The following is a 12,476-nucleotide window of genomic DNA, read 5'->3' as shown; positions in this document are numbered from 1 at the left end:
CACGAACCGTCAGATCATGACTTGAGCAGAGATCAAGAATTGGACCCTTAACTGACTGAGCCACCCAGGCGCCCATGATTACTTTTTACAACACGTACTTACCTCCTACTCAAGAAAAATCAAGAGTAAAGAATCCTTATGCATCTTCTTGTAAGATGCAGTATTACGTTATGTAATGTAAAAAATCCTCCCCAGATGTCCCCCTGACCACTCACGGCTCCTAAGCTCACTCCCAGTGTCCCTGAGCAGTAGTTCCTAAGTTTACACCCTGAAAACGGACACCTCTGCGCCTACCTGTAAGATGCCTATAACTGCTCTGAAGTAGCCCACGTGAAAGCATGGCAACTCCAAGTCAATGTACCCGTAGTGTCCCAGACAGTCAGCCAGGTTCTTCCCACAGGTCTCACAAGGACGGTCCTTCTCACTTGTACCCTTTGGAAAAAAGCACACGCAATCGCTAATGGAGACCACTGCACAGGAAAGAGGGACCAGGTGACTCTAGAGTCAAAATCGCTTGGGAAAGTGCAGTGTATTCAAATCCTCCAGACCGAGGTCTGGAGACCCTGAGATGTGCAGGGGGAACAGGGGAGATGGAGAGAAGCTCTTGCCTCTTCCAATCTGGCAAGTCAAAACGCACAGAAGCGGGAAGGGTTGGGACCTTACCATCCTATGGTCAAGCACACCATACAGCAAGGGGGCGTGGTTGTTGTCCTGGCTATACAGGTTCTTACTCACAACCTGGATGTGCGCCTGCTGGCGCATCTCCTCAGGTGACTTCATTCCAAAACAGATGTGGCTTCTGGAATAAAAAGAGACGGGAGCTGGGGTGCCTGCCTGGCTCAGTTGGTAGGGCACCGAGACTCTTGATCTTGGGATCGCAAGTGGAAATCCAATGTAGTGCGTAGAGCTTACTTAATTAAAAATGAGAGAGGGGAGAAATTACATCAAAACCGCTTACCAAAAGCGGCTATTACACAGTGAGCCACCACAACCAACCTTATCCTTCCAACTGTCTGTAGGCTCGCTGTGCTATTATTAAATATATTCAAATCTCTCCCATTTTTCCTTGGTAAGCATCCCTTCGTCCTACTGAAATAATTTCCATTCTTACTATCAAGTGAATGATTGCTTGCTGCTAAATTCTAGGAGAATGTTCTTATTTTCCTGCTCTGCAGTGCTGGATGTTAACTCCCTCTCCCCCTTATCTTGAAATATTTTCTTCTCACAGCCTTGGTGACACCACATACTCTTTGAATGCCTTGGCCCCATGCCACCTGTTCCTTCTTAAGTCTCTTTTGTAGTTGTTTTTTCTACTACCATCCCTAGGTATTATCTCTCCTCACCTAGGGATGCAATACAACTCCTTTTTATTCTACACATCCCTCTTGAGTGACTGTGTCACTGGAGTACCTGTTAATGTCTGTCTAATCTCCTATAGACCAGCTACTACTACTCGGCTGGAGACGGTAATAGACACCTCTTCTGCATAGCCGTACAGGCACCTCAAACTCAACACATCTAAAACAGAACCCAGAACTTTCTTTCCCAAATCTTTTCCTTCAACCATCTGACCAACAAACCGGGGATTTACTATGTGCCAAGCTGAAGATCCATATTAGAGGACACAGACAAGGACCCTGCCAACATGGGACTCACGGTTCAGGGTGGGCAAGAGAGACAAGCAAATACAGACACAAAAGTGAATAGATGCAGAGATTGAAAATGATATGAAGTGGTAGACAGAGTCTAAGAAAACTATGTTATGGGGTCAGAAAGCCTCTGTAAAGTTGACATTTAAGCTGAATTCTGAGTAAGAGGGAGACAGCCGTAAAACAAGACAGAGGTCCGGCATTTTTAGTAGAGAACAACTAGGGCAAAGGTCCCAGAGCCAGCACAAGTGTGGCATTCAAGAACCAAATGAACCAAGCCAGTATGATGGAGCACAGAAAACTAATGGTACAGGACGAAATCAGTGAGGTGTACAGGGCTCAGGTCAGGTTGGGCTTGGGAACTCTGGTAGAGAATTTAAATGTTAGTGCAAAAGAGAGCTGTTAGAAGGTTTTAAATGGAAGTCTCAGATACCTAATTTGCATCTTAACAGAGTCTGCCAGCCTGCTTTGTGAGAACAGATTACATCTGAATATAGATGGGGTTTGGGGTGGGCATGAGGGGCCAGGGAAATATGGATTCTTCCAAGTAAGATACTTGTTCCCCTTGAATGGCAGCCATCCACACAGCTGCCCAAGCAAGAAATTCTGTATTTCAATCTCATTTCTCCCTTCCCTCATCCCTAACAATCCTGTTAATTTTATATCCCAAACTCCTCTAAAATCCACTTCTCTCCAATGACTCTACCACCCTCATGCAGACCATCATTACCCCTGCCTGGACCCCCTGCAGTGGCCTCCAAGGTCTCTCTCTTACTCTGTTCCCCAAGAATCAAGAGATCTTCCAGAAGAAGAATTCTTATCGAGACACTTCCCTGCTTAACACGCTTCAAAGGTTCCTTACTGCCTGCCAGATGACTCTGGAACACAGCTTCAGATCTCCCATGTCCTTCTCATCACCCCTTTCTCCCTCCAGTGCGCTCCTTATCTGGCCGGCGTTTTTCTGCTTTCTCATTACATACTCTCCGAACCCCTATACCTACACTTGTACTTGCCAAGGTTCACTTGTCTACCTTCTTCAACTAGACTAGGCAGTAAGGTCTTATTCACGCCCCATCCCTAAAGCCTATGGCTGGGTCTAGCACACCATACCTTCCTCAGTAAGCATCTGTTGCAAGAACAACTGGTTCATTTTCCCCCTGGAAGCATTAAGGAGAGGTCATGGCCTGATAACTAAGCTCTGAAGGAGTAGACCCAAAAGCGCAGCCTTATTTTTGAGACTGCCACCCACAGCCCAGTGGTAGAGCTTTCCAGCTGGTAACTCCAACCTTTTGGTCAGCAAATGTTGCCTCCGTGTTGGGTGCTTTGCAGTGAATTAGACACACTCCCCGGCCCAGATTGCTCCCCCATGCTGCAGTGGCAGAAGATTCGCTGAAACAAAGGGGTCATCGTTTGACCTCGAGAGGACTCGTGCTTAGGCCCAAGGCTCACGTCCCATCCCACCTACTCCTCCCAAAGCCCAGGGGCCACCCCCGGCCTGCAGTCCCCCGAGTGCTGGAATGCCCTCTGCCTGACCGATTTCTTTGACCTACCTTGATTACTTCTGAGCTTTGCCCACCACCTTCCGCTGATTCCTGGCCCTCCCCTTCCAACTGACCCTCATCTCCGACTCTTTGAGACCCAGGACCCCTGACCTCGCGCCCCTCTGCCCCTCATTTCTCCGTCCTTTGGCCATTCTTGCCCCTCCTTACATTTTCTTGGCCACATCTGTCTCTCGGAACTGCTCCTTCACCATGGTGACGGCTGCCGGGGCACCCTCCTCGAGACCGGGGGAGCTAGATTAGAGAAACGTAGCTCCCTGCACCTCCCGGCCGTGCTTCTTGCCTCGTTACTACAAGAGCAGCGGCATCCTCTCGGCCACCGTAGAGCGCCCCACGTGGTCGCTTCCTCTTCCGCTACTCGCCGGCGCGGCTGTCAGTCAAGAGAGGCTTCGGACACGCCGCTTTTCGCCTTCTCCCTGCACTGCCATCTTGCGGCGCCTCTTTGAAACTGCACCAGGGCCTGTGCTGTATCTTCCAAAAGCCCATTTCCGGTCCATTTCTCCAGGTCTTCTGACACCTGCAGAGATACTGCAACGCTTTGCCTCAGGACTTTCAGGCAGTCAGGGAGACAAAAACTGCATAAAGAGGAAAATCGTCGTCATCGTCATCAACAACATCTTAGTTAAGATCCTCTAACTTTTTAAGTAAAGGTGGAGGCTTAAAATGAACCTGCCCAGGGTACAGAGGTACCAACTGTACGACCACGGAAAGAAATAAACAGGTCAGAAAACACGGCCATGCGTGCACCTTCAGTTTACAAAGTTACTTTGAAAAAGAAATGAATTAAACATGTTATTGATTACAAAAACAGAAGCTTTAAATCTGTGAAAAGTTAGCCATGATGAGCTAGGGATACAAGATGAGGGGACACTGCGAAGTGAAAATCATTAATGTATACAGGAGATAAATTGCGTACCCAGTCTGTGACAACCTGTGGGAGGTGATCCTAGTGTGATATCTAAGCACATGACACTACCAAGGAAACCATACTACCATAGGATTCAGTGCTACAGAGCCAAAAATGTCTTTACGATTTGTGGGGAACTCTAAACCGAATCCAATGAAGTGGTTTAACACCTTTGAATTGTAAGAAGGTACGTTAGACTCCATGGATTCTTACTAGCAAAACACAAATGCAACAGACGAAAAGCAAAGCAAATCAGATTTTACTTTACTTATTGTGGACAATACTATACTAACAAGACTATACTAACAAGATTTGATGAGTGATTTTGTCATAGAGAGGTTAAGAGCAAACGTTCTGGAACCACAGTGCCTCCGTGGGTACTACCACCTAAAAGTTGTATAACTTTGGGAACGCTATTTAGCCTCCTTGTGTCTTAGTTTCCCCGTTTTATAAAAGGGGTCAGCAATAGGTACCCTACTTCTTAGTTGGTCAAATGGCAAAATGAAGGTGAAAGTAATTACAATGTAACAGGCATATAACAATCACTCGGTGAATATTAACTATTATTCTAAAAAATATAGGAAAGTTGTCCTCAAAGACTGCACTGTGGTTTTCTCGTTCATTCTAACCTTTGGAAAGTTCTTTCCTAATGTCTCTTTGAACATGTACATATATTCTTTATTTTTGCATGACCATTTTACTTTAAACAACTAAACGAATTTATGGATCAAACAGCTTTTTTTTGTTGTTAAGGACTAAGATTTTCAGAAAAAGCAAATTAATTAATGAGTTTTTTTTGTTTTTAATTTACAAAATCACCAGGAAAATCTCAGAAAAACAATACGTAGCAATCAACGAAAATAGTTTTATATATTTGACACAACAAAGGTTTTGAGTCAGGATTTCTGCAGTTTTCCTCGCTATAAAATGAGGAGGCTGGTTGACAGTATCTCCTAAGATGTCTTGCATCTTTACGAACCTCTAACTCGCAATGAGACAATTTAAACTATAATTCGGCTTATCGGAACTTTAAGGAAGCGCAGTTCAAGACAGTAAATTGAGCTGAAAGGGAACCCACGCAGGCGTAAATCCGTCGGCCCAAGTTGTTCCGCCTCTGGATTGGCCAGTCCAAAATCCCGGGGGTGTGGCCGAAGATCCTTGGCTCACCTTAAGCCTTTTTCAATCCGGCATTGGCGCGGCCGCCCTCACGGTTCGGGCCACGCCCACACGCCGGCGCCTCCTGGGGTCCTTCCGAGCGCATTGATATGATTGGCCCGCGGTCAGTGGTTCTCTTTTCCTCCCTGGCTGCCTAAAGCTCGACCGCCATCATGGTGAGTTTCCTTAGACCCGTGCAGTCATCCGTCGCGTATCTGAGCCATCCTTCGTCTCTGGGTCCTGCCTTTTGCGCTATGGCCACCTGAAGCCCCGTCGCTTTTCTTTGGGTGTGTCTGACGGAGGCTGGTTGCCTAGAGACCCGGAGCCGTCGGCGGGGAGTCCGGGCTGCGCTGCCGGACCCGGACACGCCGGGTTTCAGGGTCCAGGGCCTGGGGACTGCGCGAGCGTCTCCTGCGTTTGTCCCCTTCGTGGAGCCTAGTGGATTGGGCTGGGTGGGGTGAGACTCATTTCACCGGGGGTCTCAGTTTGCGATAGGCGGTTTGCAAGTGATGGCAGCTCTAGAGGTGAAGCGGGTACTGGCGGCGCCCGGGCGAGTTGTGGCGAGTGAAGCCGATTCCACGTGTAAGCTAAAATATTGTCAGCCGGATGGAACTTCTTGCACACTGGGGAAACCGAGGCCCTGGACATGGAAGCCTGGAAAGAGTGTGGACTAAGTCATGACTAGTCAGCTCTGTCTTAAAGGTTCAGCACCCATTTCTAAGTCGACCTCCTCTGCAACCCCCCCTTCCCCCCGATCTTCTGAAGAGTTGGGTACTATTGAAGTGAACTTACTTTGGTGTGGCTTTGCAAACTGAAATTTAAACGTAGCAACCAATTGTTGCCTCTCCCTTCTCTTTTTGTAAAATTTTTACTTAGTGGAAACATGCCGAATGCCCACGTTTCCTTGGTGGTCACTTGTGTAAGAGCTGTTGGGCCATTTAGAAGGGGGTAGGATTTCTTGTGGGCCATTCAAGACGGGTAGTTGACCTGCAGAGTGCAGTGTTTGTGTCCGATTTGTGCAGGATGTTAGGAACGTAGTTGAGACTATAACCTTTGTTAAAGTGGAAGTAGTTTTAGTTCAGAGAATGGGTTCTTGGGTGAGGGTGATTTTGGGGTTTGTTTACACTTAAGGGTACAGTCTGCAAAATCTGGAGACATTTTTTCTTATCATGACTGGGGAGTTGGGGGTGCTACTGGCCTCTAGTGGTTAGAGGCCATGGGTGCTCCTAAACAGCTTAAAATAGGACAAACCTCACAGAATTAGGACCAAAATGAGGTGTTGAGTTAGAGAAACTGCTCCAGAGTGATTCCCGTAGCAAAGAGAAGTAAGTTTCCAAAAAGCTGTTGAGTGGGTTTTCTTGGTACTGCGTTTACGTGTGTTAGAGGTGTCCTAGAAGTTAGGCACTTGGGATTTGTTTTTCTTTTCATGGAAGCATTCCCACCACTGGTTCCTGTGGTTCTTGAACATTTGAAATGTGGCTCTTGCAGCTGCGGGATTCGGAATTGCATCTTAAATGTCATGATGTTTAGAAATTATTCACATATGGCTGGTGGCTACTCCTTGGCAGTTCCAGAGCTTGGAAAATTACAGCGGGATCAAGAAAAGGTTGAGTGGTATCATTAACTAGTGTGTAATATTTCCAGAATGACACAGTAACTATCCGGACCAGGAAGTTCATGACCAACCGACTACTTCAGCGGAAACAGATGGTAAGGAAGGACACATCACAGTTTGGTTGTTTTGTTTCAAAAAATGCATTTCGTAATGATAAATGCTAAAATTTGTTATTTCTTTTAAGGTCATCGATGTTCTTCACCCCGGAAAGGCAACAGTACCTAAGACAGAAATTCGGGAAAAACTAGCCAAAATGTACAAGACCACACCAGATGTCATCTTTGTATTTGGATTCAGAACCCATTTTGGAGGTGGCAAGACAACTGGCTTTGGCATGATTTATGATTCCTTGGATTATGCAAAGAAAAATGAACCCAAACATAGACTTGCACGAGTAGGTGTTCTCATTTGTTCAACAGCTACTGAAGACTGAATTTCAACAGCATTGTGCTGTGGGTGCAGGGGAATGAGCAAGAGCAAGCAGTCTGGGGAAGGACAAGCTACAGATCTGAACATTAATGGGGTTAAGAGAGAAGGTTCTCCGACAGATGTACAGATAAGAAAGAGCATAGGGTGTCAGTAATGGAGTCGACAGCTTTTGAAGAGATGGCATTGGAGATGGGTTTAGAAGGGCAAGTAATAATTGTGAGGATAGGAGCTGGAAATAGGGGGATGAGTTTGAAAGGTTGGCACCAAATTGAGATCCTTGATATTAAAGTCTGAGTTTGGATTTGGTTCTCACAGGTAGCCAGGAACCATGAAAGGTTTTTGACCATTTTGTGGGTGCCAAGCACTACAGTGAACTACAGCAGTGAGCCGGAGAAGCTCCCTTAGATTCTAGGTCGTAAACTAGTACGCAGACGGTTACTTTCAAGTACTTCTGTTTCTCTTTCTCCTTCTCTGCCATCAGATAAGTAGAACACAGGTGAGGTAAAACATGATGTGGTAGATGGATGCTGCACTCTTTGATTGGGTGGTCTGGGAGGCCTTGCTGAGCAGGTGACGTTGAAGCTGAGGTCCATGTGAAGGTTGGTTGGAAGCAGTCTTCAGGCAGCAGGAACGGCAGAGTGACGTGGGGCATTGAGAGCACGTCTGATTCCTGTGCCATTGATTTGTACATGTACGTGTCTCTTAATTTGATGACCAGGTACTAGCACAAACAAGTATTTTTAAATGTACTTGAAGAAGGATTGATTTTGGGAAGCTGCATTTCTTGAGCTGTCTGGCTTGGTCATGGTCCTTACCAGATTAGTTAATGCTGAGTTGATGTTGCCAGTCACTTATGAGGTACTCCTTTCTCCTTCAGCATGGCTTGTATGAGAAGAAAAAGACGTCGAGAAAACAGCGGAAGGAACGCAAGAACCGAATGAAGAAAGTCAGGGGAACTGCAAAAGCTAATGTTGGTGCTGGCAAAAAGGTATTGTTCATCAAGGAGAATACAGAAATGTCAGTTGCAGGTCTTTAGTTTCTAGAAAGGAGGGATTTGTTTTCTTAATAACCTTTTTTAATGTTTTCTCTTTTCCCACTTCTTCTGGATTACAGAAGGTAACGTGTTTTGAGACGCTACACGATGTAGTATCTTAACCTCACTAGAGTAGCTTTGCCCACCCTTTGTCAGCTCACAGATTAGCACAACGCGGGCCACATCGGTTCAGTCATCTTGGTGGGCCTCTTGCGAGCCCTATCCGGAAAAGTTTCCCATTTTACTGCTAATTGGTTTAGACTGTTAATGGGGAAGTATGTCTGGTTCCCGGAGATTAAATTTATTTGCTTAAAACGGATAACTGGTTTAAGAAGCTGTTGAATCAATGTGGCCCATGTTCTCCTGGCATGCTGGAGAGGCAGCTGAGAGATCTCAATTGCTTCCTCTCCAGTTAGCCAAGACTGAAGTGATTTTAATGATAAGCAGCTTTTTACCAGCTTTGCTAGCTAACTGTAAATAATAGTTGAATGGAATTAAGGTGCTGGGTTGTTAAATTAACAAATAATCAAGTGTTCTGTGAACTTTTTTTTTTTTTTTTTTGCCTTTTCCCTCTACTTTCTTGGATTTCTTGTTCATCAGAAATGAAGTGTCTAGCAGGTACTGAGATTGTGAGCACGGTGTGGGGATGCATCACCTTCACGGAGTTTGCTTTGATGCTTTGCATGTTGGCTTTTGGACAACAAGAGTTTTCTGTAGTATGGTGTTTTATAATTGAAATGCTATGTTTTAAAATGGTAGATTATGAGCAAAGGAGAAAAACTTTTAATCTCGTTTATTTTGGAAACTCAAATGCATGTTATGTTGCGAAGTGACCTGGTGGAGGAAGGTGGGTACTCTACCAAGTAGGCACCTTTTAATTTGTACTGGGAAATGCTGTGCCCCAGTTACATACCCAGGAAATGGCTTTGGTTGATACAGGCTTTGGGAAGGGTTCTTTCATTTTTTTTATCAACGGTCTTTCCCTTAGGGACCCTGGGACTGGTTGATTTCATTGGCAGCTCTAGTCTAGGAAATCTGGCAAAGCATCTGTCCAGGAAGCATTTGCTCAATAGAATGGCCTTGTACCATTCTATTGCTTTTTCTTTTCTTTTCTTTTCTTTTCTTTTTTTTTTTTTTTTTTAAAGTTTTTAAAGTTTATTTATTTTGAGAGAGCGCAAGGGAGGGAAGGGTGGAGAGACAGGCAGAGGGAATCCCAGACAGGCTCCATACTGTCAATGCGGGGCTGTATGTCATGATGGTGCGATCATGACCTAAGCTGAAATCAAGAGTTGGAGGCTTAACCCGAGTGAGCCACCCAGGAGCCCATACATCGCTTTTTATTGACCTCTGATTTTCCATCTGCTGTCCATTTTTCTTTTAATTGAAAAAATTCCAAGGTAATTGTATATTCACACCAAGGTTTTCGACAAATACGCTTTTTCCATAACTATCTGGTCACAGTAGTTCACTACCCCATGTTAACCATTTTTGTGCATTTGAGCAGCCCCAATCCATAGCATGTGAAGTGGGCTAAGACTGGGTTGGAGGGTAGTAGGGTTTTGAAACACTGTAGTCACTGTCCCTTTGTGCTTCCTCTAGCGATGACTCCCTGCCAGGCAGTGAATGTGTTATGCCTGCCCACCTCTCTAATCACATTGTCTTCCCAGCCGTGGAGTTCTAGTAATGGATGAACTGCCAGAGGAACTACTTGCTGCTTAGAACTGCTCCCTGTTTGTGAGGCTTATACCTGTCAACGGAAGTCCCAGAGGTTGCAAAAAGATTCAGTCAGTGGACTGATCTAGACCAAAGGACATTTAACCCGTTCTTGTCTTCATTCAGCCTTTGAGACCTGTGTGTTAGTGCTTGACGGTGACGTGTGTGGAGGGGCTACCTCTGTGGACCTGAGCATCACTGTCCATACTTCAGGTTGCACTGGTGCCTTTCACTAGCATAGCTCTGAAAACCTGGCTGGGAGATGAATGCGTAAATATGCACGTGTATTTGACTCAAAATGGCCAGGCATACTGATGTTAACTTTTGTTTTTGTTTGGATGTTGAAATTGGTATTTGCTCTTAGCTTTTGGGTACGATAGTTTTTTTTTTTTTTTTTTTTAACGTTTCATTTATTTTTGAGAGGGATAGAGGGTGAGCAGCAGGCTCTGAGCCTTCAGCACAGAGCCCAACGAGAGGCTTGAACTCACAGACTGGGAGATCACGATAGAGTTGTTTTAAATGAAGGAATAAATAGTCTCGCTTTTGAAGAGCATTTGAAGCCTTTTCATCGACTGAGTTTTGCCTTTTTAAAAACTAAGTTGTACTGCTTTCAGTGGCTGTAAACAGTGACGTTTAAAGTATTGAACTGAGACAGGTTTTAGGCTTGCTTGATCATTTAGAGTTAGTTCTCTCTGAGGCTAAATTAATTTAGATTCTTGTGTGGGATGCTTCCCAGGTCTGTTGATGGTGCTTGTGTGCCCAGCATGATGTTGCTGAGCAGAGCAGGAAGGATAAGGGTCAGGCATGTGTACTTCATGTATATGTAGGCGGTGGCAGCTTGGGTTGGCACTGCCGTTGGCATGATCTCTTCATTGTGAAGTCCTCGTGCCACTTTGTTTACATAAGAACGGTGGTAATCATGCGAGGTATTCTCAGAATGGGGGGGAATAAAATCACTGAGTGTCTGAAGAGTGTTTGGTATACACTTACAAAGCAAACAGTCATTTTTAAGGTGTCTGATTGCATGCATGTAAATGCAGATTATTTTGGAGTTTGAAAAGGGACTATTAATGAAATGTTTCTTTTCCTTCTTCCCTCCTTTCTCCCTTCCCTGCCACTGATTCAGTGAGCTGGAGATTGGACAACAGGTATAATTTAAGCTTTTCATGTAGATCATTAGACTTGTTTACTGATAATGGTAATTTAAAACTATAGAGCATGTGAAATGGTTTTAGAAGTCCACTTACAAATTCTCTCAAGAACTGTAGACTTTTAAATACTGATAATTATATGGTTTTGTTTTTAAAACCTAGTAGTATTTAACTGCTTTTTTATTTCATTTCTGACTTGAATGCTTGCAAGTTTTATTTCTTGATGCTTCCCTTGTGTTATCACCAAGTTAATATTCTAGGTTACTAATACTTTTTCTGCATGAGCGTCATTAAGTTTGGAGTTTGTTGAAGGGTTTGAACTTTAATTTTCAGGTTTTTAAAGGTGGTTAACTAACTAAATTTTTCTTTTTCTTTGTTCCACAGAAGGAGTAAAGATGCTTCAGGGACTATCTGGCGTTTGTGCAGATTTTTCATGAGAGGATTAATAAACTAAGAACTTTTATGTGTCTGGTTGTTTGAAACATTTGACGTTTACTGGAAGTGTTATGATAATTTGCTGTTAGAGCAGATTTAGATTGCTGCCCGGATTCACATGTTCACATAAGCTTTCAGTGAAAACTTGGCATGACTGTTGTTCCTTTCCGTGGCACAAAGGTGTTGGGTGTACAGTCTTAGCAAAGCAGGAGCATGTAGGTAGGGCCAGTCCGTTTTGCCTCATGTGAATACTTGCCATCAGTCTAGTTGGTCAGTCTCTGAAAAAGACACTTGAAATCTGAATTCCTTTTTGGTCTTCCTAGAACCTGACGTTATTCTTAATTAACTGAAAAATTTGCTGGCCTCGACAGGAAATTACTAGATTATAAATTACTAGATTGCTAAATGTTTTCATCATCTATCATGAAGTCAGTAGGATCCACCAAAATCATTGTTAGTCCATTATAAGTTTGTGCTTACGGGATAAGTGAGTGGGGAATCAGAGAGAGGCTCTAGTGTAATGAATATTTGGGTGTAGTGTGTAATAGCTTGGTAAATCTGATGGTATGTGCTTCTGGTGAAATATGGAGGGTTATGTGGTGTTACTTTTTCTTTGCTGGATGTTGATTCTGAGTTTGTCTTTTTCAGGCATCAGGGTTGAATACTCGAGCTCTGGATGATTGGTCAGTTGTGTACATTTGAGAGATTTGAGGAGTGGTTGTTTTAAGATTACTGTGAGGGTTGGGGTACCTTTTTTTTTTTTTGAAAAAAATTTTAAGTTTATTTACTTGGAGAGTGAGCTCAAGAGCATGGGTGAGGGAAGAGCAGAG

General features: G+C 44.3%; 2 protein-coding genes across 6 annotated transcripts in view; one reads left to right on the top strand and one right to left on the bottom strand.

Annotated features, from left to right (window-relative positions):
* POLR3A (RNA polymerase III subunit A) overlaps nt 1-3,691 on the bottom strand; it is a 53,612-nt gene extending 49,921 nt beyond the window's left edge. The window contains exons 1-3 of one of the 2 annotated variants that reach the window (XM_060642364.3): nt 3,359-3,691; nt 664-799; nt 295-432 (exon numbers count right to left, since the gene is read on the bottom strand). In XM_060642364.3, the coding sequence (XP_060498347.1) occupies nt 295-432; nt 664-799; nt 3,359-3,402 (318 nt within the window). In that variant the 5' untranslated portion in view covers nt 3,403-3,691. The remainder of the gene's footprint in view (nt 1-294; nt 433-663; nt 800-3,358) is intronic. The other variant, XM_060642365.3, reaches the window with a different exon arrangement.
* Nucleotides 3,692-5,344: 1,653 nt separating this feature from the next.
* On the top strand, nt 5,345-11,674 carry RPS24 (ribosomal protein S24). Of its 4 annotated transcripts, XM_078434457.2 has the most exons (6): nt 5,348-5,446; nt 6,915-6,980; nt 7,070-7,279; nt 8,192-8,302; nt 11,187-11,208; nt 11,596-11,674. In XM_078434457.2, exons 1-5 carry the CDS (start codon nt 5,444-5,446, stop codon nt 11,187-11,189), a joined length of 393 nt encoding a protein of 130 aa, XP_078290583.1. In that variant the 5' UTR covers nt 5,348-5,443; the 3' UTR covers nt 11,190-11,208; nt 11,596-11,674. The 4 variants fall into 4 exon arrangements, with proteins under 4 accessions (XP_078290581.1, XP_078290582.1, XP_078290583.1 ...); XM_078434455.2 differs by lacking the exons at nt 11,187-11,208; nt 11,596-11,674 and adding an exon at nt 8,428-9,416 and having other exon boundaries at nt 5,345-5,446; XM_078434456.2 differs by lacking the exon at nt 11,187-11,208 and having other exon boundaries at nt 5,347-5,446.
* The last annotated feature ends 802 nt before the right edge of the window (nt 11,675-12,476 follow it).

The sequence above is a fragment of the Panthera onca genome, chromosome D2 (genome assembly GCF_046562875.1).
Source record: "Panthera onca isolate mPanOnc1 chromosome D2, mPanOnc1 haplotype 2, whole genome shotgun sequence".
Classification (NCBI taxonomy): domain Eukaryota; kingdom Metazoa; phylum Chordata; class Mammalia; order Carnivora; family Felidae; genus Panthera; species Panthera onca.
This window is presented reverse-complemented; position numbering and strand designations above follow the sequence as displayed.